The sequence below is a fragment of the Aptenodytes patagonicus genome, chromosome 4 (genome assembly GCF_965638725.1).
Source record: "Aptenodytes patagonicus chromosome 4, bAptPat1.pri.cur, whole genome shotgun sequence".
Classification (NCBI taxonomy): domain Eukaryota; kingdom Metazoa; phylum Chordata; class Aves; order Sphenisciformes; family Spheniscidae; genus Aptenodytes; species Aptenodytes patagonicus.
The window spans coordinates 66,324,790-66,349,775 of NC_134952.1; the positions used below are offsets into that span (position 1 = coordinate 66,324,790).

At 38.2% G+C, this 24,986-nt stretch overlaps 1 protein-coding gene across 8 annotated transcripts in view; it reads left to right on the forward strand.

Annotated features, from left to right (window-relative positions):
- Positions 1–24,986, forward strand: part of PTPN13 (protein tyrosine phosphatase non-receptor type 13) — a 126,207-nt gene that overhangs the window by 17,796 nt on the left and 83,425 nt on the right. For 7 of the 8 annotated variants that reach the window (XM_076337030.1, XM_076337033.1, XM_076337034.1 and 4 more), the window contains 2 exons: positions 9,454–9,573; positions 19,204–19,373. In XM_076337030.1, coding sequence (XP_076193145.1) covers positions 9,459–9,573; positions 19,204–19,373 — 285 coding nt within the window. In that variant the 5' untranslated portion in view covers positions 9,454–9,458. Of the gene's footprint in view, positions 1–2,491; positions 2,556–9,453; positions 9,574–19,203; positions 19,374–24,986 lie in introns of all 8 variants that reach the window. The other variant, XM_076337031.1, reaches the window with a different exon arrangement.

The following is a 24,986-nucleotide window of genomic DNA, read 5'->3' on the forward strand; positions in this document are numbered from 1 at the left end:
CCCAGGCAGGACATATGCAGTAGCTGTTAGTATGAACTGTCCTCTGGATAGTAGGTTTATTGTGGCTCCCTGCTAGCAGATCCCTTTCTTGTCGTGAGTATGCAAGGGTGCTGCTTTCAAACTAAAACCACAACAGAATTGTTTCTGAAACCAGTACATTTCTTACATCAGTACCATACATTAGATTGTTCTAACTATGGAGAAACTGTTTTGGTGCCATAGTAAAGTATCTCTTCAACTAATTTCTTTTTCTAAAACGTCTGGTAGTCAAACATATGAGGCTGACAAAGATTTTTTGCTCACATCAACCCTTCTCCCACAGGGGGAAGAAATCTAAAAACCAGAGTGAACCCACAGTTCACCCACCATAACAACAGCAAAAGCCATTCGTTGAAGGATTGGATGTGAATATATAGGATTAAAATCTGGTTTTGAAATAACGTATGGTGGGGTCAGTCTTTATACTTGTTAAGAGTATGTTGACTTTAACAGTGATTTACTTTATTACTAAGGTTGGTGGGTATTAAAAATCATTTTTTCCCAATATTTTAGCACATTTGCATCATGATATTTCTACACTTACCTGAAAGTCAGCAATTTTCTGAGTAAAAAAAAAAAAAGATGTAAAGCTTCCTGAAGTTGACTTTCTAATGCCGCATCTAAGAAATTTGAGGACTCTTACTCTCTTGGCATATTGTGCTTAGTTTGTTGCTGACCCAGTTGTGCTGCCTTCATTTATGCTGGTTTTTACATTGCTGCAAGGGGCTGTCGTACTGAGAAGAGGCATTTATAAAGCAAGGTACCATTCTCTGTTACTGAGACTGGAAGGATTAATATCTAACAGAATCTGAACTTTCAGTACTAGAGAATTTATCTAATGTAGTAAAATTCATATCACTTCATTACCACAGGAGAGACCTTAAGCTAAGCTTTTAAAAACCCACTCTAGAGTAAGTTTATCCATTAGGGAAGTTATCTGTTGAGCAATACTTGCTTAATCTGTACCTGTTAAATCAGTGAAACTTACTTGTAGACTCACTGAGATTCTAGTCTGTGGCAATTTATGTCTTGGTGTTACATATTTGATCATTATTCTTCTCAAACATTGGGGACTGATTATAAAGAAAATCATCTTCGTAGTGATATGAGAAAGCAGTTACTCTGTACAATTGTCACTACTTGACTTGCTCATCAGAGCCTCATTGTCTTACTTGCAGATACCTTTAAAATGCCACAGATGGCAGGAAGTAGTATTTATTGACTTAGAATAATGCTTCCTAGTGACTCCATGATATTTAAATCATGTGTGTGCTACTATTTCTTCTCCTCTGGCAATAACTTTCATTCCCTCTACAGCTGTGCTAAGAGCTGCAAGTGAATAAGGACAGACTTCAGTCATGACCTTTGTATAGTATGTGAGGAATGCGTAGCTCTTGCATGCAACAATGGAATAACTGCTGGACTAAAGCTGGAGGTGCCATCCGTAGTTTCTCTCAGTGTAGGCTGTCCTTGCCATGGCGACAATTGTATGTCACCCACATAGACCTAGCAACAGTTGTGTACCCCAGTGTACTTCATGAAGAGCATTACTGTCACTGTGCACTGAAAAAAAGCAGTATGGAAGGACACCAAGGAAGGCATCTTCATCAAGACTGCTGCACAGTCTGGAATTTGTCTGTCTTAAGTGAAGTTATATGATAGACAGCACATCATGACATCATGAAGTTATGTTGTCAATAGTAAGATGTGTTTTGCTTGTGATTATTTCATGTCATTAGAAGAGTTTCATCTGTTACGTGTGAATAATGGTACTATTGGTTGATCTGCTATTTGAAAAGTGTTACTATTGCCAAGCTGTTTTGCAGTCCTGAAATTTATGCTTTTCCATTTATAAAGCTTGTCTTAGTCACAGGTCCTCTGTTCCTACTTAGCAATTAAAATGAAAGTTACAAGTATGAGAAACGCACCAAGGAGACATGCCTCTCCGAGGTGGAGCAGATCAACAGCAGAATAAGGGAGTTGCCCAAGGATCTTACACTGACAATTAAACTAAGAGGGATACAAGAGTCATGGCCCGATTTATGTGGATTAAGCTTACTTTGTAGTGATAATTATATACTCTTCTGAATACAATTTTAATATCAGATGTGAAACATCAGCTACCCTGATGTATAAAAGAACATTCTACAGTTGCCTAGAAAACATGACTTTCATGATTATTATATACATTTTGGACTGGATTTACTAGTTTGTCTTACATGAAGCCTTAGATAAACAAGTTTATCTGGTTCTGGTGATAGACAGAAAAGCAAGGGAGGGAGTCAGCAATAACCCTTGCTCGTCTTCCACTGTGAGTTCAGTCCAATGCCAAAAGCTGATTTCTTTCCACCTTCCAGGAAAGCAAGCAAGCACTTCTCGAGTAAAATAAACACTGCTTGCCCTGGAGGTGCGAGCCAAGATTCTCAATATGTCACATTCTTCTGTCTTCCAGACATGGGAATACAAGACTGATTTAAGGCTTTGGAAGGAGAAATGCTAACATCTCATCTGTTACAGTGAGTGTGAGAGCATCACTGTATGCTCAAATAAAAGGCCAACAGTGCTCATACTTCTGGGAGTGTCCTCATGTTCTTTGTGTTTTATCACAAATTTGAGCTAGTTTCTGTTCCTTTACTTGGGACATTTGAGCTCAAGCAGCAAGCTATTAGTTGGAAGAGGAGAATCAATTTTAAAGAAATTTTCTTGATATAGTTTGAGGATTGGCCCAGGAGCATGGGACTGTTTTGCTGATATTTCATCCTGTCTGCCTACAGGAGAGAAAAAGAGGAGAACGTGGAAGGAAAAACGTGAGTGGAAGAAGCTAATCTCTTCCACAACTAGGGGGAGGAAGTTCTTGGGTGGTAATACTAATCTCTGCTGACCTCTCCAAAATGAAGGAGGAAGGAATAGTGCTTATGCTAAGATAATATTATTATCAGGTAGCTGATTGAATGAAAAGCACCACGGAAGTGTGTTGGTTTGCAATAACTTAAGATTCACACAATTTCTGGCAGCTATTTAGAGACTTAAAAAAAGAGGGGGGAGACAGGATTTGCATCTTGTGGGGATTTTTGTCCCCTCTTATCTATAGGAGAAGTGAAAAAAGTGGTCATGGCACAAGGGTTTGTTTCCTTATCCTTCAAGATAATAAACGAGAATAATGTGCAGTAATTAACTTGAGAGCAGGATTAAAAAAAATAATAATTCTTTAAACACAGTTGACATGATTAGCTTGTATATTTACCTTGATTGCATGCTTGACTTGAATATTTGCAAATAATGCCTTATTTTGTGGACAGTCTATGCATATTGGTCCTGCAGCTACAGGAAACCACATTTTATGTGCACACATCTAAGTATGTGCGTATTTGAAAATAAGGTTTCAAAGACTACTGAAGCACAAGCTTTCTAACTTGGCTCCAGGGTTCTGCACTTAAGCACATTTTCAGCAACGGTATTATTGGGGATAAACTAATTGATAGATGCATTCCAGGTCGTCTTCAGGGGTGTAAGATGTGGGTCGATGTAAATAAATAGGATAGATGCCAGCATTCTGAAATTACAGGGCATGGTAGTGACTCCAGATGCTTAGGTTCTGAAATGGGAGAGGCCAGACTTTCAAAACTGTTCAGGTATAGCTCCAGTTTGGTTTCACTGGGATTTGTGCATGTTGAGTGCTTTTAGAAAGCACTTCACACTCAGTGATTGCTGAATAAAAGTGTCAGTGTTTTATTTTTAGGCAGCTAATCATGGCTTTAGAAAAGTGAATTTTAAGAGGTTCTTTTGGACAGAATTGTCTTGTTAAACGTGATTCTGCTTTCAGGCATTTTTACCTACAGAGGAGAGGCCAAGAAAGGGCTCTTTGCTTATCCACTAAGAGAAAAGCGCTCCTTGGAAATTGCCACTTTTTGCCTAAGTATACCTGTAGAGCAAAGGGGCAATAATGCTCATATTCAGGACAGAGAAAGTCAGCTAGCAGTGTTTTATATGGGAGAAATACGGTGGGTTTTTTCACCACAGAAAATATTTTGGATGTATATAGAGCCTTCTTGCTACCTCTTTTCTCTGTTTTAAATTTTGTCAAAGGATAAAAACGAATACCAGAGTATTTTATGTGATTATCTAGAAACTCTAACAATGTTTTTGTATTCTAGATTTTTTTTCACTGCTTCTAGCACATCTGAAAAAACCTACAGAGTGTGTGACTAGAGCAGCTGCTCTCCATGTTTATTGGTAGTGATACCTCTCACGTCTGATGAGATATCAAATAAGTATGAGGTACTGCAGGCATCTTAGCTGATGTTGTTGAAGCACAGCTTTTGACTTAAAGTTTTGGTTCTGAACTTACAACATGGGGAAAAATGCTGATGCAGAAGGTAAGGAAAAAAACAAGGGATATGTGTTACTAAAACCAAAACACAATTGTCAAGCAACGGTTAAGTTGAAGCAGTTTAGCCTTTTGACTTTCAGTCTGTTTTTAGGAACTTTTTGACAAAATTACTGATATTGTACAGTTATATATATTACTGATATTAAATACAGTTATAGCAATAGCTTGTTAATAGTTCAGCTGGCAAGAGTTCAATAAAATCTGGAAAGAATAGGCCATTAAACTTTTCCTAATTCTTGGTTGCTGTTGGAAACCTTCAATTTCAAATTTAAAATGTATAAGGAAAAAAGTTTGTGGTTGAGGGAAATGAGAATTTTGAGCATTTGACTTCTGTGCTGCATACATAAATAACTAAAAAGCAAAGTGTTTTGAAAACTTTGCAAGTTGTAGGAAAAAAAAATAAGTATCTTGCAAATAGTCATTTTGACAGTATTGCTCGGTGTGAGAGGCTCCTCCTGTTGTGCTTTCCCTCTTACCTTGGACTGAGAAAGTGTCAGGCTGCCTCATGCACCATGTTGGCACTGCCTGGATGTTCCATAGGTGGTGTGCTTTTAACACGGGTTATTGGGACTGTAGACTGTAGGGGCAAGGAGGTTACTGAGCTTGCTTTACAGGGAAGAGACAGAACTACCCATCCCACTCATCGGGGAGTGTATAAGCTGTCTGCCTTAGAGGGAGGAGCTGGCAGTTGGTCCTCATGAGGTAAACAGGCTTTTTAAAGGAAGTATTTGAGATATGGGAGAGGCCTTTGGCTTAAGCAGCATTCTTTCTTGGAACTGTGCTGCCTGTATGGCTTAGGGCTGAATGGTGTGGAGGGTGAGAAATTGCACTCAGGGCTTGTTGATACAAATGATTTACACCTGAATTTACTCTCTTGTCCTGGAGCAAAAAAGCTGCCTCCACATGATGCAACTGCTTTCCTGTGGAAATTGTACTCCTGTATGGTCTAGGAGTAAATTCTGTCCCAGAGCAAGCAACCTGAAAGTAATGTTCATGTCTATGCTTCTCTAGTGTTAACTATTTTAATTTGTCCACTGTCTTCCTACATTGTGCTGTGCTCTCTGCTGTGTAAATGTCCCTTTTTGGATGTTCTGTGGCTATGATCTTGTGTGGTTTTTGGGTGTATGGGGAATCCACGCCTTCATAGTTCATGCTGAGTTCATACCACCTAGCCCTTTGACGTGCCTCCTGATCATGACTGCACCTGGACTTCTCACCTTGTGAAGCAAGGTGCAGAAACAGGATGCGCTTAGCTTTGTAAGCCTCCGGATCCCATCTCCAGCTAAGTGTCAGTGTGGCTTCATATTAAGATGCCACCATAATGCTGTCCCAAGGAAAAAGGAAGTGAACTCTATAGAGTGTGCACCTTTCAATGTTCCTTAATCTGTCCATTTTTATTACAAGGAGTGAAAGGAACAGGGCACAGGATGCTAGCACAACAGATCTCGCTTACCTTAAATGAAGAGGAGACAGGGAGTGGACTCATTGCAAGAAAGTGGCCTGACAGGAACCTAACTAAGAGTCCATTGAGAACTCTGCCAGTGCATCTATATTTCTTTGGTAGTCAACTTGATAACCTGAAAAACACAGGGACTGCCAGGAGCATCTTTGGAAGTTTGGAGCAGACTAGTTTGTACTGTTAGTACAAGAGAAAAGTCTTCATTTTACTTGCAGTTTTGCATTCTGTCACTTTAGGCCAATACTATTCAGCTTTCCTGAGATCTACTCACCCTCTCTCCTTGGATTAGCCCCTCTTTGCTCAACTGAAATCAGCTGAAAGTTTACCCTTAACGGAGATAACTCATCTTTACTCTGCCTTCTCTTTCCTGCATTTTAAGAGGTTGTTGTTCTTAGTCTGTTGTCCCCTATTGCTATCACCCAGCTTCCTTTCTCCGAGTTCTTGGCCATAGGAGTTTAAATACATGTTTTAAATGGCAATTCATTTACTTGGAAAATGAACATCATACAACTATATAGCCACGGATGTAACTGCAATTAGAGGGCTAAGATGCGAAGATAGGCAGTCCGTATAGTTTTGAAACTGTATTCTACAAAAACTTTTATATGTTCTTCTCTAACGTAAATTACTTGATACTGTCATTATGTTGCAATTTATCAAAATGTTCAGGCATTACACAAAACCAAAAGTTTTCGTATTTATTGAGCACTTAGCACTTCAGCTTCTGTATTCACAAAGGACCAGACACTATTGAAGGCTCCCAGAACATGAGGAGACAGCAAATTCGGAAGAATTGTGTGTTGCAAACACTATAATTCCTACAAATTTCTCCTTCCTCCTTGTGAAAAATGTCTGTCACAAACAAACTGGTGGGGAAGAAATATGTTCTGAGCCAGGCACTTTCACTGTCAGCTTCATCGTGTTAAAGTAATGGTGCCTGGCTGCTAACAGGTGGACTGTACAGATGGAGAACTCTGGCCATGCATTTGCTCACAAACACTTCACCCCAACTTGCTTCAGTCAGTTCCTCAGTGACAGAGAACCATTTCGTGGAAGCTTCTTTAATCTTCATAACCAAATGTGTGGGCCTGCTCTTTGCTGTGACAGACAAGCACTGCGGCTTCAAGATAGTTTTGAGGAAGAAAAGTTTCAGGAAAAGTTACCAAAACAAAGTTACCAAAAATTTACTGAAACAGATATGCTTCAATGAGAGTCCCACTCAAATCCCAACTCATGCCATTTTGCGTGTGGCTGTGTTTGTAATGACTGATGTTTTGTTGTATTCTGCTTGGGCTTTCAAAACCAATTTGAAATGTTTTGGGTTTGGTGTGTTGTGATGTTTGTTTTTATTTGTCAAACTACTGCTATCTGTAATACACAAGCAGATCTTGTCGCTTGCACTGCTACAGCTGAGGCCTGTGTGGCCGGGTGGATATTCATACACTTCTTACTGTGATCAAGAAATTGTTTTCTGTAGGATTCTTTTACTGTTTGGGAGTTTGAGCAGACATGCTTATGGTCTCTGTAGTGATGTTAAATAGGGAATCAGCTTATATCTGCTACAGAACAGTCCACACTATTATTTAATCACAGCGGAAAGGAATCAGGATTTTGCAGGATGGGGAAAAGGAGAGTGGCAGAAAAGGATTTTTTTGGGTGATTTTTGTTGGTGGTGTTATGCTCAGCATACTTCCTTTAGAATATTTAGCACAAAAAGTTTTCATTTGCAGATCGTATATTTTTAGTCCCTAGGAGAAGATGAAATCTTTGAATAATCCAGTTTGATTCTAGATGTGCATACTGAAATTTGAGACAGTGCCATGAAATCACAAAATTCCCTGGTACAGATGATAGACCAGACACTCTGTGCCAGGTGTATGTGAATCTCATACTGACTAGAAACATGTTTTATCTCTGGCTTTCCATCCATTCATTACAAGTCTGTATTGGTCCCTAGCTTTCCATTTTGAATGGTGTATTTATTTTTCTCTTCAAGGATTCAGATTTCGTCTTTCTTTTAAATGTGGTCTGGATCTGTTTTCCCTTCCATTATCTTTTGATGATGACTTTTGAACATTAATTGTTGAAAATACATCTGGCTTAGTAAATATGCAGAGTAATTGAATACTAAAAACTGGCAAGCTGTGAAGTAAGGAAAAATAAGCTGCCTGTGATGAAATGCAGCCAACAATATTTAATTTTTGAAAATATTTAATTTTTCAATAGCATAGTATAGAATTCTAGCTGAAAAGGCTCTGGGTAGTACTTCAGCAAGTATCATCAAAGCCCATGTTTTCGGCTAGAAACCACAGGATATTCAGCCTTTTATATTGCCATTATATGGGTATGAGCCTGGTTATCTGGAAGTAAAAAACCATGGAGGCTCCAGCTAGTTGATTGGAAGGGAGGGGGAGGAACCTCCAGCAGTACTGTTGGGTCATTTAAAGCTGTTGATATCAGTTACTCATCTCAACATGCATTGCTTGTGGAACTGTCTTTTCCATTTCCAGCAGCAACTTTGGAGCCTTTGAGATGTAACAAAGTCATCACTGATGATTGATGATATACCTTAGGCTCTTACTGCAGCTCACTGCCTCAAGATTTTATTCTTTGGGCTTTGGAGAGAAGCAGAGAGAGAAGCAACTGCAGCTGCATCTCAATCAGAAATGTAAATTGGCATGAGTGCTCAATCTGAGAACATTTAGTGTCCATAGAAAGCTGAAGTAATTAAGCAGACACATGACTGACTTGCACCTGAGCTTACCAAAATGATGAAGCTTTGACTTTGCCAGAATATTTAGGGATGTGTTCTTCAGTTTTCAAAATGGTTTTGGTTTTGGACAACTGAATATCATATTGTGGTATGGTGAAAATGGTTTAACTCTTTGAAAAAAATACTAAGGCCTGACCTCTTTTAGCTGGAGATGGAAGTCTTTATTTGTTTTCTGGGGCTGTAATACATAAGCACTGCTAATGGTTTTACTTTGTTTTCTTAAATGTATGAAGAAGCTGAACAAAGGAGGTAACTATCAGTTCCACAGCTAGCTATCAGTTTCACATCTAGCTTGCTTGCTTGCATGTTTGCAGGCAGTGCTTCTTATTATTTGGTCATGAGATAATATAGACAACCCTGTGAAAATATATTGGAAGAAGAGCTTCCTTTCCTAACAGCAGCTTGACTGACTTAAAATAATGTTAATAGCTGATTTACGTTAATAAACCTGTAACTACTAATCATTCTGTCATTATTTTTTTTTAAACAGAGCAAACTCTTCCCCATAGCATATGGACTAATGCCAGCTTGTTGAGTTTATTGATTTAGTAGCCTACAATATTAATATGGATCATTGTTGTCTTAACCCAAGTTTTTCTTCTTCATAATAGCAGCTGCTCAAAGTTCTTTATCTTCATGGTGAACGTTTTGTAGTATTTGTATTTGATGGGTTCTATTAATGTTAGAGATTTTTTGTGACAGAGTCGAACATGGGTTATTACTACTTGAGTACTACATGCAAGGAGAAAATAACTCTTACGTATTCTTACATCAGTCTGTCTCATTTCCCAGGTAACATGCATGTCTCACTGGCAGAGGCTCTTGAGGTTCGGGGGGGGCCATTGCAAGAAGAGGAAATATGGGCTATTTTGAATCAAAGTGCAGAGAGCCTTCAAGAACTATTCAGAAAAGGTAAGCATTTTTAAAGACTCCTATATACAGAACTTGAAACATCTTGATTATGTTTACGTGTCATATAAGTAAACTCCCTTGCTCGTCCTAGGCTCTAAACCCAAATAATAACTTGCTCCTAGGTTATCTTTGGGTAAAGTGCCTAGCTGCACCCCAGCCCGAAGGATGTTTTCAACCATCACTTCATGTTCTGTCAGGACCTGTGGCACATTCATTTTCGTGTGGTGACAACTTCATTTTGGTAGGAAGCTATCACAGAGTCTTTGCGTTATTTTAGACTCATTGAAATGAGATAGAAACGTAGAAAAAATGATAAATAAGCCTGAGATGATTGGAGCACTTTGATCCTGAAGGGGACATAGAAATGGGTACAGTACAGTGCAGTCATAACCAGTCTGCTCTGAAGAGATTTAGCCTCAAGTGAGGCAAAGGTGGGCGACTGAAAACTTGACCAGAGGGCTAGGTATCATTCCCCAGAATGCAATTAGCAAGATATATATAGCAACTGAGAGGAATGTGGTGGCTTTTTGTACTTTAAAGGAGCAGAAGTAAGTATCTCTTCTCCCCCATCCCCTCAACTTCGTAGGCTCTAAGTTGAGCATCTGCAATACTGCTAATAATTATATGTTTTAGAACTAGGTCCTTCCTCTTCCTTATGTTTTCCTTTCTTTTATTCAAAAATCTGCAAATCCTTAAGCCCCTTCCCCCCTTTTTTGCTTTTCATAGCAATAAAAGCTTAACTCAAATATTGAACTTTCGTGACATCTTTAACCTGGCCTCAGATAGAGTATATGTTTCCACGATGCATCTTAGTGTTTCAGCAAATTTATGGGGATCATCTCCTTATACCTAAGCATGCATATCTAAGCTTATTCAGTTTTATTCAGGAAAAATCAAAAGCTCACACTTTGAAAATAGTCATTGTTTTGCCACATTGCTATGCAGGGGGCACATCTTCATTATCGAGGGCAAAATCTACTGTATTTTTTGCATGTGTTTGGCTTACAATTTCATCAAGATTCAACATTTAATTTGTTTTTGGTTTGGGGTTTTTTTTTTTAAGATTTGGTTTAGACAATCTGTCAAGTCAGACACTAGGTCTGTCTTGTACATTGCACAACCTCTGAAAGTTGTTGGATACTTCACAAAGACTCCAAAGAAGGTTCACAAAGACTCCAAAGAAGGCAGATGTGGGCAGAAACTGCCATACGGCGTTTGATTTCTGATCAAGCTTGACTTAGCATTCTAAACATGAAATTTTATCAACTTCTCCAAAATATTCTTTGGTTTGCAAATTATGGGTAGTTTTGATATCCCATACAAATTTCCCTTTTCCACTTTACCAGAGAGCTCACAGCCCGTGAGTGGTAATTCCCTATTAGGAATGCTGAGTTTATTGTTGCAATTTGACCGACTGTCCTGTCCCTCTGCTTCTTGTATTGCAAGAAAGGGAAAGCTGGCATTTTCTTTCCTCTTTCTTTCTCTCTTTGTTGTCTCTCAGAGAGAATCAGAAGAATGATTTTTTTTTTTTTTTTTTAAGAGGGCAGGTTGTTGAGACCAAGTGAGATCTTGACTAGAGGGAGATCTTGAATCATTAGAGGTTTACTCTTGTACACTTTACAGGAATCAACACATTGAGCTCCATCTTGAAATCCACCTGAAAGATCACAGTAGCATGAGTATATGGTAGTGAAACCACTTAAGACATTATCCTAGGTCTAGATTATTTTCAAGAAGGAAGTTTCCACTGAAAATAAGAGCTCACCCTTTCTTGGCCTAAGCGTAGTGCAGAAAAGAGTTATTGTAATTGCTATGAAGGCTGCATGCAAGCATTGAGAATGAGAACACAGTCAGCCCTCCTTCAGAGGGACAAGTACTGAAAGATGAGAACACAAAATGGAAATCTGCCCCAGGACTTCTGGTATGTGCTTTTAAGGTAGGGGAATGTTTGCCAGCCAAGACTGGCTAAGGTGGCAGAAGCTTCTGGTCTTACTTCCTATCAGTGAAGACCAAAACACAAATTCAGATAAAATCAGTGCCAGAAGAATCTGTCTCTTCTTGAAGATAAAGCTGTTTTATTGAGTTGTTTTTCTGCTAGTTCAGCAAACTGTTTTCAGTTGCATGCTATTAATTAACCTGGGATATAGTGCTGTGGTAAAATGCACTTCAAGAGACAACCAAATGAAAGAGCTTTACTATGTGGCTAAGGTTGACAAAAGCAATCTAATTCCTCCCAGCAAGATTAGGATAACCAGACAGTCTTTAATGAGGATTTGGCTTCACTAAGGAAACAATCTAGAAACCTTTTTTGGTCGTCTTGAATATCAGTTTCTGTGCTGGCTTGTAAAGATGCATTGCAGAGATGCAGGAACAGAGAATGCAGAGGTTCCTGTAGGCTTATCTGACTCAATTTTGTTCTTTATTTGTGGAGGACTTGTAGCAAATGGGGGATCCTAGAGAGATCCTGTTTTCCTTGGTCAAATTTCAGACCTAGTGTACAGCATGGAAGAGCTATTCTATGGCAGAGGGTGAGTTTCCAAAATTTTTCAGAACTGACCAATCGCTCCTGGGCAGAGGGCAATGAGGCAAGCTTTAGCTTCTGCAAGTTCACAGCATGCCTAGCTCTGACCAGTCTCAGAGATGCTCTTTTCTTCCTCCTTGTATAGCTCTGGAGTCCCTGAACATGTTGTTCTGGGGACAAACAAATCTAAGCTTTGATGAGTGTTTTCTATATTAAGTTTCTTTAAAAAAATAAAACAAGGCACATTGTTCAACAGTCTATGGTCCAACTGTTTTGACATGAGGGGGATAAAAAGGCCATGGAAATCATCAACTGTTAAATTGCCATCCGTTGGCAACCTCCCCGCACCAGCCCAGCAACCACACACACACAAAGGAATTACCAGCCCAAGTAACCATTTATTTATTTATGTAATCCTGGTAGAGTTTTGGTAGTCTGTTTGAAGTTGAGAATGCTTGCTATTACTCCCATCAACTGAGAACGTGTTCTTCAATTAATTTGTTACTTAAACTAGTTTCAGGAAATTAGTGAAAAATGCCCCAAACAAGCTTCTGTTACAGATTTGATGACTTCTTGATTTATAAAAGTTCTGTATGTCTTTTAGTGAATCTTATCTTCTCATCCATCAAAGCTCTGAATAAAAGAAGCACAGAATGAAAATCCATGTCTTACATGGTTAATCACATATCGCACCATGTCTAATTCAGTGGCTGATACAGAAATGCGTATATTTTTATGCCTATTTGTATTTACAATTCTAACAGGTGTTGAACTTTTTAAAAATACTTTACAGATTAATTTCAGTCATTATAAGCAATGAAAGATTAGATTGAAATGCCCAGTTGCTGATCACTGATTTAGAAGATCAACACTGGTAGCTGTCTTGTCAGCATATTATAAGCTGTTAAATGGAGGAGAAAGACAATCTAGTACTCAGTTGCAGATCTGACATCAGTTGTACTAGTGACGTTGAGATTAATCTGGAGATTTGAAAAGGCCGATACCAGACCTGCCCTTCTCTTACATCTGTTTAATTATCTGCAATAACTATTTTGTTGTTGAGAGGGTGTATCAGCTGTTTCAGACATGCTGTATCTTGTACTCAGTACTCCATGAGGTCAAAGGAACAGGTCTTTGAAGTGAAGTATCTCAAATGTGAGCATATAAGTGTAAGGAGCATGCTGTGCTCTCTGCTGCTGAGAATTATAAACCAGGCATCCCTGTAATTTGGTAGGTTTAACTGGAAAAGATTTATCAAAACTTGAAAGTGGGAAAGACTTCATATGTTACTTAGGCCCCTCCTATGCTAAAGCGTGTATTGTAGATTCTGAAAATAGTTGGACCCTATGTTTAAAGACATGTTTAAAGGAAGGGGGGAGAGGAGGGGAAAAAACAAGTCTGATACTAGAAAGGCAGGTCGAGCAAAGAAAGAGAGACTTTACAAATTGACTGTTGCAAATTTGTATATGGGAAATGATTTATGTAAAGAAAAGTGATACCATCTGAAAGTGGATGTGAAGAAGGACAGTTGTGTTTTTGGACACATTTTGGACAATTGTAAATCTTGTCAACAGTCATACTATTGCATCTGCTTAGCTTGGGTAAGTGTAATGAAAAGAAGGAAGGCAAAGTGTGAAATGTGTTGATGGGAACTAGTGGTGGGTCCCAAGTAGTCATAGACCTAGTTGGGATGGAGGGGGAAATGGATTGTTTTGGTTGACAAGAGGGAGAACGCAATAGGAGGGGGGGGGGGGGGGGGAACCCTCATTTTCCAGCCACTCCTTGCTGGCAGGTGTTAAATGATTGTTTTTTCCCTTTACCAGTAACTGTTGAGGAATGATTTCCACACACACACACTCACTCTTTCGGGTAACATTTGATCTTTTGGTTGCTGAGAAGGAAAGAGATCAGGCTTTTGTGGTTTTTGGTGATTTCCACCACCGCACCACCCCCCACTCCCTCCAAAGTGAGGCTCGGTTACTACTTGTGGTTTTTCCAGAACTCTCTGCTGGATGTGGTCAGGGTAACAATAAAGTGTAGTGTGGTGTTATGCTGACCGGCGAGCATCTCGGGGACAACATGGGTGATCTCAGAAACTAATTGTTCACCCTGTTTCTTGCTCCAGTATTCTCAGGAAAGAGTAAATTTCAGTTAGCCTCTCAGTGTTTCTCCCTGTGCTGCTGGTTTCCAAGTGGTTCAGTATCGCATCAGAGCTCTCTGCTCAGTCCCATCCCTTTGTGCCCAAGGGAGAGGGAGAAGCAGCGCTGCAGTGCTGCTTCCCCTGCACGCCAGGCATGCTGCACCAGCTCAAAGGAATATAGGACTTACAGCGTAAGTGGTCCCTTGCGCTGGCATAATCCTGGCCTGTCTAGAGATGCATTGGTGGTCTGCCTGCCTCCAACCTGGCCTAAGTGTAAAAATGTTCAGGTTCCTTTGTGCTAGGAGAAATCTTACTTGTCTCAGTGAGGGCTATAGAGCAAAGAAAGAGAAAGATGAGACAAGTGTTGAAAACCTTGTGTATGTTTTTGGGTTGTTCTGTGCTTTTTTAAGGTATTTCTTGTGTGTCCTGAAAGAGCTGAAATGTACATCACTTCTGACCATTTTTGCTAGTGGCTGTGGCCTAAGAGAGAATTAGGAAAAACCAAAACTGAAGGAGCTTTAATTGTGTATGTAGTTTGGGAATTCAAAATTACCTGCCATCAATATTGTAAAATAAATCCAGCTTAAATTTCTACCTGAACTTCCTATCTCTTATAATGTGGTGGGTTTTTTTCATCTTTGGCTACTTGTATCCTGTCAAGCCGTGTAAAGGACTGTTTTAAAAGTCTTTCATTTGTTTGGCAGATGCTGTGTAGCTGAAGATTATTTCAGTTTTTATTGTATTTAAAACCAGTTCACTCTCTCACTTTAAGTAAGACCACACTATTTATCTGTGTCTTGGCACTGCTTGATAAACTGTGCTCTCACAAGTGTTTTGTTACCACGTTGCATAGTTCTGGAGTTAACTCAGAAGGCTGGCAGCTCTAGCACAGTTGAAAGCCTACTGGATAGAAAACTGACCAGGACCCGTGTCCTGAATTCCAGTGCTTTTAGAAAGAGGGGTTGGAATCTCTTTGTTTGTTTGTTTCATTTTTCCCTGTATTTTGGGGAGTATGTTTCCCTTACTGCTCTTGTAAATTCTTCTGAAAGCCTAAACAGAAGATGACATGAATACTATGACTGGAAACTAGTTTCTGTTGTTTTCCTATGGTCCCTGGCTATTTGATGCATTGCATCTTTGTTACATTTTTTTTCCCCATGGTACAAACATGTAAAGGGTAAGAGTAGAGTTACTTAAAAATATTTTTCTTAGGTTAAATCTGCATAGTAGGAGCTTTGAGAAGGTTATTTTGGTTTGCGATGCATGCCTTAAGGAAGGAAATGGAGAATGAGTTATTTTATTCTCATCCTTTGTAATGGTGGATTAGATTCCCAAAGTTGTGATGTAGGCCGTATGATCTGCTATATTAGTTAAGCTACTAAAGGAGGAAGCTAAGAAAAAGTCAACAAAACAAGGTTGGCAAAATCAGGCCTTTTTCTAAACTTACAATTAATCACATTCATTGTACATTGCTTCATATCATGAAGATTGTTGAGTGTGGACAGAAGTATTTTACGTGGATCAATAAATACAGCCTCTACATCTGTAGGGGACAAATGCATGCTCCAAAGTTTGTTTAAATTAATATTGGGAAGACTTCAGGCTAAATGTGTTGGGTTTTTTTAATTGTTCTTAAAACTAAATTGTGTTTCCATCTCATTAACTCTTGTTTCTGTAGTATGTTTCAGAATATGAAGAGTTCATACGTATTTAAAGCCTTTGTCATTCAAAATGTTAAGTTAAGGATAAGCCTCCACGTTACTTAAGGTTCCTGAGTTGGGGCTTTTAAGCAGAAATCTTATAATATTTTAAAATGTTTATTTTTTTATATCAGTGGTGTATACACACAGAACTAGTAAAAAAATCCAGTAGTTACCTGCAGGGTTATTTTCGGAAGTTGATGGCCAACTAAAATGCTTTGCTATATAATGTAATATTTTCTTATGTACGTATAATAGGAAGAGTCTTTCCATCTTTACGTTTCTTTTGTTGCTAAACAAAACGTCTGAACTTATTGCCACAACAGTGAACAGCAGTTGTTCTGATTTGTTTCAGAGGAAGTGGGGTTAGAGGTATAGTGCAAAATGTCATCTCTTGGGGCTGAGAGGAACAGATAATGTTATTTTCATTCTGAATTAAAATTTTATTAAATTCAGTTGGTTGAAGTAAATTTCCATTACTTTCGCCATACATGGTGTTTAAAGTTCTTGATGGGGGAGTTTTCTTCAGCTCCTCTTATTTTTAAATGTACGTATTTGATGGGTTTTTCACAATAGGAGATATTTCTAAACTCTTGTTTTGAAGTTGGTCATGCTAAGAGAAGGTGTCTGTAGAGGTAATGTCATTTGCTTCATGCCAAATGTCTTGCTACATACTGCGGTGAAACCATGATCTTGGACATGATTGATTATTTTTACTACTGTATCAAGCAGGTATTTTGTCATGGCCATTAAAGAGAGTGATTCCAGGCTTAAATCTTTTTGTAGCTAGGGGTAGATTGGATTGCTGTGGGGAAGAGGGAAAATGTGTACTGCAGTGTAAGGATTGGTAATTAATGTCTGCACGAAATTTAGAATTTCTTCTCTTGTCCAAATTTATACAATGTTGTTCAAGTAGCTCAGCAAATGCAATTCTTTGGTTGTTGGTTGGACTTTATTTTTTTTTTTTAATAACATCTTGATAAATTCATTATTTGGAAGTATTTGAAGTCATACTGGAGGAGGTCTAGCAACAGAAAGATACTTGTATAGCTTGTTAGTTGAGCCATATGTTTTATTTAGTTTAGCTTATATTGACATTGGTAGGTTCAAGTAACATATTGCTTTGTCCCTTGCGATTTTACTTAATGAAATGGGATAGGAAACCCCACTGAGATCTTGTCTTCTGTGTATGAGAGAGAGATCATCATGAATGGTTTTGTACTTGGTATTTTTTAGGGTGTTTTGGAGCTGCTTTTTTTTTTTTATGTGACACCTCTGGTTTCCATGGGGAACTCTGCAGTTCTGTGTGAGAGCTTAAATTGGTTTAGCCTACATGATCAGAGATACCATCCATCAATTACTTACTACTTTTGGATCCAGGGGAGGAAGCTGGAGCAATGAAATACACTCCCCTGAGGCAAGAAGACTGAGCCTCTCTTGTATGTCATAAAAAGCAGAGCAGGGAGAAAACAGTTCTACACTGTGAATCCTAAGCTTGTCATACTGGCTTTCAGCAAAACACACTGGCATTTTAAAATCCATTAGAAAAACTGTAACAAAATCCTTTGGTTCTCAGGTGATCAAACAACTTGAAATAAATACTTGAAGTAGACTCTGTAGGATCTTTCCATTTCTAGAATGTTTGTTGTCCTCAATGGTCTCTTTTCCTTTTTAAACCAAAATTCTCCATAGCGATTTAAGGTATGTTCAGAAAAATGTGTATGTTAGACTAAAAAATGAATTATTGGGTTCTCTACTGAATATCTCTTGCACACATTGGTAGGAGGGGAAACTTTCTGAGCTTCAGGATCTGGACATTGGGAACGTTTTTCTGGATAATTGTACTGCCAAGTTATTAATATAGTTTCTCTTTGGTATCACAGAATGTGGAAAGTCTAAAAGCAATTTCTTAGCTTCTTTTGGAGGAAGGGGAGTTGAAGAAATTAAAGGACTTACTTGGTAGATCCTTTTACATCTGATACCTGCAAGCAGTAATCTAATACATTTCCTAGGAGATTAGAAATATTCTAGATTACAAGATAATTGAACAGGCTAGGAACCAGCAGTGTAGGAACATCCTGAGCTGATAGGAGAGTGGAAAATGTTATTAGTGGTGGAGCTGAAGGAGGAAATTATTATTCTGCTGCTGTTGCTTACTACGTAGAGGGAAAAGACAGATTTATCCTTCAAATGTGTGTTTCGTCGGATCTTTGATATATCATGTAGCAGAAAACAGACCAACTGCCTCTTTGCCTATGAAAAAAATAACAGTTAACTTTTATTTTTACTTAGATAAAAGCTTATGCCTCCTTCAGTGAAACTGAGCTGATTTACTGTATGAGGTGTAGGAAAAAATATTTTGACTCAAGGAAATGGTCTGTCTTTTTCCTGCCTTAGTTAAGTTTTACTTTCAAGGTAGATTTTGGGGTTTAACACCTTCCCCCGTGCATGCGGCCTGTTTCTCTCCCCCCCCCCCCCCCCCTTTTTTTTTTTTAGTAGGTCTGTGGCCAGAAGTTTGACAGCAGTATTATCAGACATCAAAAGCCTAGCTGGCAAGTTGCATATTCATGGTGTAGGAAGTTTTCTTTGTCACTTTTGGTTCTCTGATTTCAGTGCTTGTTTTGCTATTTTCAAGTATTATTCACAGGGTTTGAATGGGCGATCTTACTAAGGTTTCAGGTTTATTCTTTGCCCACTTCCACTGCTGCCTAGAATTATTCTTTTCTTTTTCTCTTTTGAAATATTTTGTTTTCTTTAGGCTAAAAAGGACTTCTGTGCCACAAAACTTTTCTGTTTTGTCCAGTTCTATAAGCTACTCTAACAAGGAGTATTTCCTCTCTCTACTAACTTTGTCTTCTCTCTTCAGATCATTACTGCTGCAGCAGTCCTGTATCAGTATAGCAGTTAAATACATTCTTATTGTAGGAATTATATATGTGATCATTTTATGTTGACTGTAACATAAATGAAATAACCTGAGGACAGGAGAAGTTGTGAGTGTTTTAGCAGCTCTTCCTGAGCTTGCTGGTATGAATAATAGCAAAGAATAGTCAAGAAAGATAAGTATTACTCCTTAGTGTGATTAAAATTGAGGTGGTGGTCGTGGTTATGAAGCACCACAGGTGGAAAAGGAAGTATGAATCTATTCCATTAATAATATGTAGGCTGATATTAAACCTATCTTTGAGCAAATAAAATAACATCAAGCAAGGGCATCAAACAACGTTGCTTTGATTTCAGGGTTGTTTTTTTTTTCTTTTCAAATACAGCTGATCCTACTGCTCTGGGATTCATCATTTCTCCATGGTCTCTCCTGTTGCTTCCATCTGGCAGTGTATCATTTACCGATGCAAATGTCTCCCAACAAGACCTGCGAGCGTTCACAGCGCCGGAGGTTCTGCAGAACCATTCTCTATCATCTCTGTCAGACATTGAAAAGGTACAGTACCTTGTCCTTGGCAGACAGCTGTTGTCTTTTGCTGTTGATCCCTTCACAAAATAGCTTTAAACTGTTCTTTTTGTCTCCCTGTGGTTCTTGATTTGTATGTGTAATTATTGATCTCTTTTGTGTGAGGGGGAGAGATCCTCCTACTTTGTTTTTGTCCGTAAAAGTGGAATAGTGATTATGGCTGTATGCACTTATGAAGAAGTGTCTGTGTGCAGGTCCCTGTCACGTGTGTGCTACTGACAGCCATACTCGGGCAATGGCTGCACAGAATAACTGACCATTGAACTAGTAGTAAGGAACACTTCACCTTCTTTTTCTAAAAGACTTCAGTGACATCAACAATTTTAATTTTTTTAATTTTTTTTTGGCAAAATGCATCTGAGAGGTAAGCAAAGGAATTACTCAAGCAGTCCAGGGCTTCAAAAAATGGGATATTCCTACACTCATCTCAGAAGAAACAGTTTGTTTTAATTAACGTAAGTATTCCTCAGTTGTGTGCAAAACTGTTCCTTTCCACATTCCTTTTTTAACTCTTCCCTAAGGGTAAATGTTCAGGTAAGGTTTGTATATGTTATCTCCTCCAGGTCATTGATATGCACAGTCAAAATGACTAGCTTCTCAAATGTTTTCTTAACAATAGTTTGTTGCAAATGGTAACGTTTTCCCCAGAAAACCATTCCCTTGGCCTAGTCAAAGATATTTAGAGGTGGGAGTAAGAAGGAAGCTGAGCTCTATTTCCATCTCCTTGGCTTCTCTGGATCGATAATCCTTAGAGAAGGAGGCTAGCCGCAGCCAGTGTTGTAATCTGGGAACAATTATGACATTTGGCAGTCTTCCTCCAGGAAGAACATCAGCGTGCTCTTACTCCAGAGGAAACCAGTATTAGCATTGATTGCTGTTGTGTGCACAAGGACTATTAAAACGTTCTTCTGTGTTGAGTATTTTGGTTTGCAGCTTTTTTTCTTTTAAACCTTGTATATAGTCAGTTTTATTTAGGACTATATCACCAAAAATCGCTGTTTCTTCAGTTACTTGCAAGCCCTTTAGACATCCTTCTTGCCCTGCAGTATAGTAAAAATTAATGGTATAATAAAATACGTATATAACTTTATCTATGACAAAATTATAAGCAATTAGCAACCTAGGTTGAAAGTTTTAATAGAGAAGTAAAAATAACACTGACATCAATGCGAATTCGAGATCAGTTATGTAGGATGCAGCTGCCAAGTTCTGTGGTCGTACTGTTGGAATTGTTTATCTTCTTTCAAGAGAAACAACACTGTTGAAGACAGTAACATTACCTCTAGTGCCAACTCCGAAGTTAATATACAAAACAGGCCTTTAAAAACACCAGAAAAAAGTTTTGAAATTACATGTTTGTGACCTTCGTCAGAGCTGATTGCATTCTTTGTTCTGTGCTAGTATTCATTCAGTATGTTACTTTTTTCTTTTGGAAATAGAGAGAACTGTTACTATTAAAAGCCATGCTGTGATGTTTCTTTATCTTAATCTTTTGGAAGGAAATACTCAGAGGGACCACTGTGGCCTGTAAACTCCAGCACAGAGCATATCAATAGGCGATGGCCAAATACTGGCATTCTGCACATATGCAGCGCTGATTAATCCTCTCTGATTATGGCTGTGTGAATTTATTTCACGATATCAGTATAACCTTGCTTGCTGGAAGGTGATGACAAAATTGAGACTCTAGGCTGCAGCAACTGTGTTGCTGTTTTCATTGGGAAACAATTGGATGTGGAAATAGACATGCTTTGGCTTTACATAAGCAAATTACTCATACAGTCATGTATAAACTAAATAAAACCAGCTTGTGGTATTCAGCTTTAGCATTAGGTTGAGGCTTCAGGCTTTGGGCTTGAGTTGAATTAACCTGTTTTGTGTTTGAACTCTGCTTGATTTCTGCGTGTGTTTTGCACACACTGGGGGGAAAAATTAACTGTTCTGATAGCCTGGGATGGTACAAAAACATTTGAAGAAAACTTGCTGCTACCATTCTTGTTCTCAGTTTAAAACCTTGTGGATAAATCACATAGCTGTTCTCCCAGTGTGGTAGTCATGTCTGGGTGCAGTGAAGGACAGCCATAATCTGAAGATGGGATCTGTGAGTTACTCATCCTACATTCACTCATGTGAGACCCTCCAGTTGAATTCTTAGAAATGTACCATTGTGTACAAAGAATTGAAGTCTTTTCATGATGGCAATGGTATATACCAGTATATGTAAAATAATGTTTGATAATGCATCAGGAAAAAAAAAGACTGGAGTATCTGTAATACAGGTCTGTAATCCCCCGGTTGGGAACTACACAGTGTAGTATATTTGTGCAAAATGCTTCAAACATATCAGTCCTCTTGGGTTTATTTGCTTACTTGCTTATATGGAAGGAGAAAGCTACCTGAAACATAGCTTTGTACAACAACTTTTGTCCTATCATGGCTTTATTAGCTGTAGGGCTGATAAATAACTTATATGTGCATCCTTCTTTTTTTGACTGTTTCCCTTTACATTTGTATTAAACTGTGTGTTGGATGGTACACTGGTTATTTGTCTTCATACGTTGACTTCATGTTTCTTAGATCTTGCTTTGCACATGCTGACTCTGGTAACTTTTAACATATTTAAACTTTTTTTGGTCACAACTTGCTGTTGTTCACTGAATTAATTTACTGGAAATCTTCAGTGTTTTCCTTTTTGGTTGTTGTTCTGAAATCGGACCATGTCTGAAAGCTGCTGAAGGCAGAAAAATGTCTTGTTTCTGAAGGCCTTGTAACAGACAGTGACAGGGTTGCATTTGTCTCTTGAGTTATGTCTTTACTTGCTAACACAAAGTAACAGTATATTCAAGGATAAATATTAGAAAAAAATGATAGTCAGTCAATGAATACCCTTTTGATTCCAAGACACCCAGTCAAATTGAACACAAAATAAGTCCAAGGTAACTGCAAGCTTATTGGAAATAGAGTAAGCAAACCATTCAAAATTTTAATGAAAGATTAATTTGGGAAATGAATTTGATGTTGATTTATATATTGTGGAAAATATTAAAAGTATCATAATAAAAAAAACCACTAGAATTTTTGAATAAATGCTTTCATTTTCAAGAGATGGATGTTATGTGCCTTTAAATCAAAGGTTACCTCATCTGGAGAGAGAGAGAGAAGGGTCTTTTAAATATGAATGCTTATTAGGTAGTATTGTACAAAAACACTTACGAATTACTGATCATTTGAAATTAGCAAAATTCTTGGGTTTTTACAACGCAATTTTTCAATACATGGTTTTCACCTAGTTTTCGTTCTGGAATTCTCTCTTATGTAAGGAACTTGACATAATGTTGCACAAACCTCAAGCAGTGATGATCTTGTAAACAGACTGTTGTGCGATTTCCACACACACCCCCACCCCCCATCCCCCCTCCTGACTATTTGGCACAACCTAAGGCTGTCAAACTATAATAAGCAGTTAGAAATCTGTAAGGGGAATGGTCAAACACCAGTCAAGCAGAAATCTGACTACCTGATTTTTGAAGTTAAGGTGTATAAAGTAGGAGAGAGTTGCATGATATGTGTGCAGGCATTATGTTAAAATCCAAAAATGAGTTTAGTTGATATGTAGTGGATATATTTTTGGTTTTTATGTAGTAGTGGCTTGCAAGTAACTTTGAAATGCTGTACTTGGAAAACCTCCTTAAGTTAATATAAAGCTTGAAATACTATTGATGGAGTAGATGGAGTAGCACTTTACAAACTGTTTCACTTCGCTTTTATTTTGAAAGCTGTTTTCAGATTAGTAGGTTAGCATGTTTTAATTTAGAGGTCTGATTGCATGGTTGTACAATAATATTTTTGTTGAAAATGATGCACTTCTCAGTTTTGGAAATATCTTCCATTATGTTGAAGCTTAGAATCATAGAATGATAGAATATCCTGAGTTGGAAGGGACCCACGAGGATCATCAAGTCCAACTCCAGACTCCACAGAGGACAACCCAAAAATTAAATCATATATCTAAGAGCGTTGTCCAAACGCTTCTTGAACACCTACAGACTTAGGACCATGACCACTCCTCTGATCAGAATTAACAATTTTGATGATAGACTTAAGTGCTGTTCTTGCATTTTTAGGGGATGGGAGGAGTTGGGGGGCTTTTTTTGTTTGATTTTTTTTGTTTGTTTTTGTGTAGGTGTGGTGGTTTTTTTTTTTTCTGAAAAGGTTTTTTTGCATGCATTATTACCCTGAAAGTATATTAATCTTTTTCTATATAGCTGTGGTATATCTGCATATGTAAGGAAGAATTTCTAGTATTTCAGTTGAAAGGGTAATGGGTAATAAACCAGATACGGAATAATTTTCTCAGTATTTGAAAGATAAAGCTTCTGGTTGAATGGGGCAGTTGTATTAACTGAGAACCCTTGATGCTCGTCTGTGACTTCTGTCCTATTCTGTTCTTTGTATAGAACAGAGAGACCTTACTTTGGTGGCCAGTGCCTTCTTTCTGGGAGGGGAGGCTGATGGGTGAGCCTTTGTTAGGTACACAGTGCTGGCTACATATTTGCGTCTAGCATAAAGCTGTGTTTCATCTGCACCTGTGTACAACACTGCTGCAGTCCTGCCAGAACATGCCACTGGCAACAAAATTTGCCTCCTTTTTTCCCTTCTGAGCAAGATTGCAAAGAAATTCTCCATGGTTCTGTTCCAGCTTTATCACAAAGAAAAACATCATTTCCCTGTTTTTCTCTACCTGAATTTCTTTCTTGCACATCTGTGTCTGAATGCACACCAGCTGACCCTGTTCCTTCATCTTTAGTATCAGTCAGCTGGACTGAACTGTACCAGTGAGTAACCATGTGTCAGCAGTATCTGGTATATCGCTGCCCTATACTGATGGAAACCTTGCTGTCCTGCGCTGACTCATACACTGTGCTAGACAGAGACCATCCCCCAAGATTTAAGTGGCAGAATTTTAGGATTGGAGTGCTTCTCTGAGTACGTTGAATTCCAATTTTATATTAATAAAGCACATTGAATTTACAAGAACAATTTTAATAACATGTTGCTTCTAAGTGTATTTAGTAATTACTTCCTTACTCTGTCACAAAGCTGTGTATTTCTCTTCCAAATACATAAAAAGGAAATTTTTTTCTGTTTTATAATAGAAATCTAAAAATACATCATACTTGTGTTTTGGGGTTAATTCCTGGCACAGTGCAGTAATGATATAATGTCTTTCAAGCGATCTGGTCTAAAAAGAAAAACATTCATGCGTCATCCTTTTTCTGAGTCTTCGAGAATATATTTTGTTGTCTTGAGTAGGCTGAGAGACTCCTCAGTAGAGAGATGAATTCTCTTGTATGACGTTAAGCTGATTCTAGATATATGATTTTTAACAACTCTACGTATTTAGTATGGGAAGAAGAAAATTATTTTTATCATTTCATAGGTTCTGTTCAGTTCATCCATTACGTTTGTACACTAAATTTACACCTAAGTTTTTAAAATCTGTGTATGAAGTGCCTGGGTCTGGACAGATCTTGATGTATATACCTAGGATTTAAGTAAGATGTTTTGCTTTTAGTTAGTGAA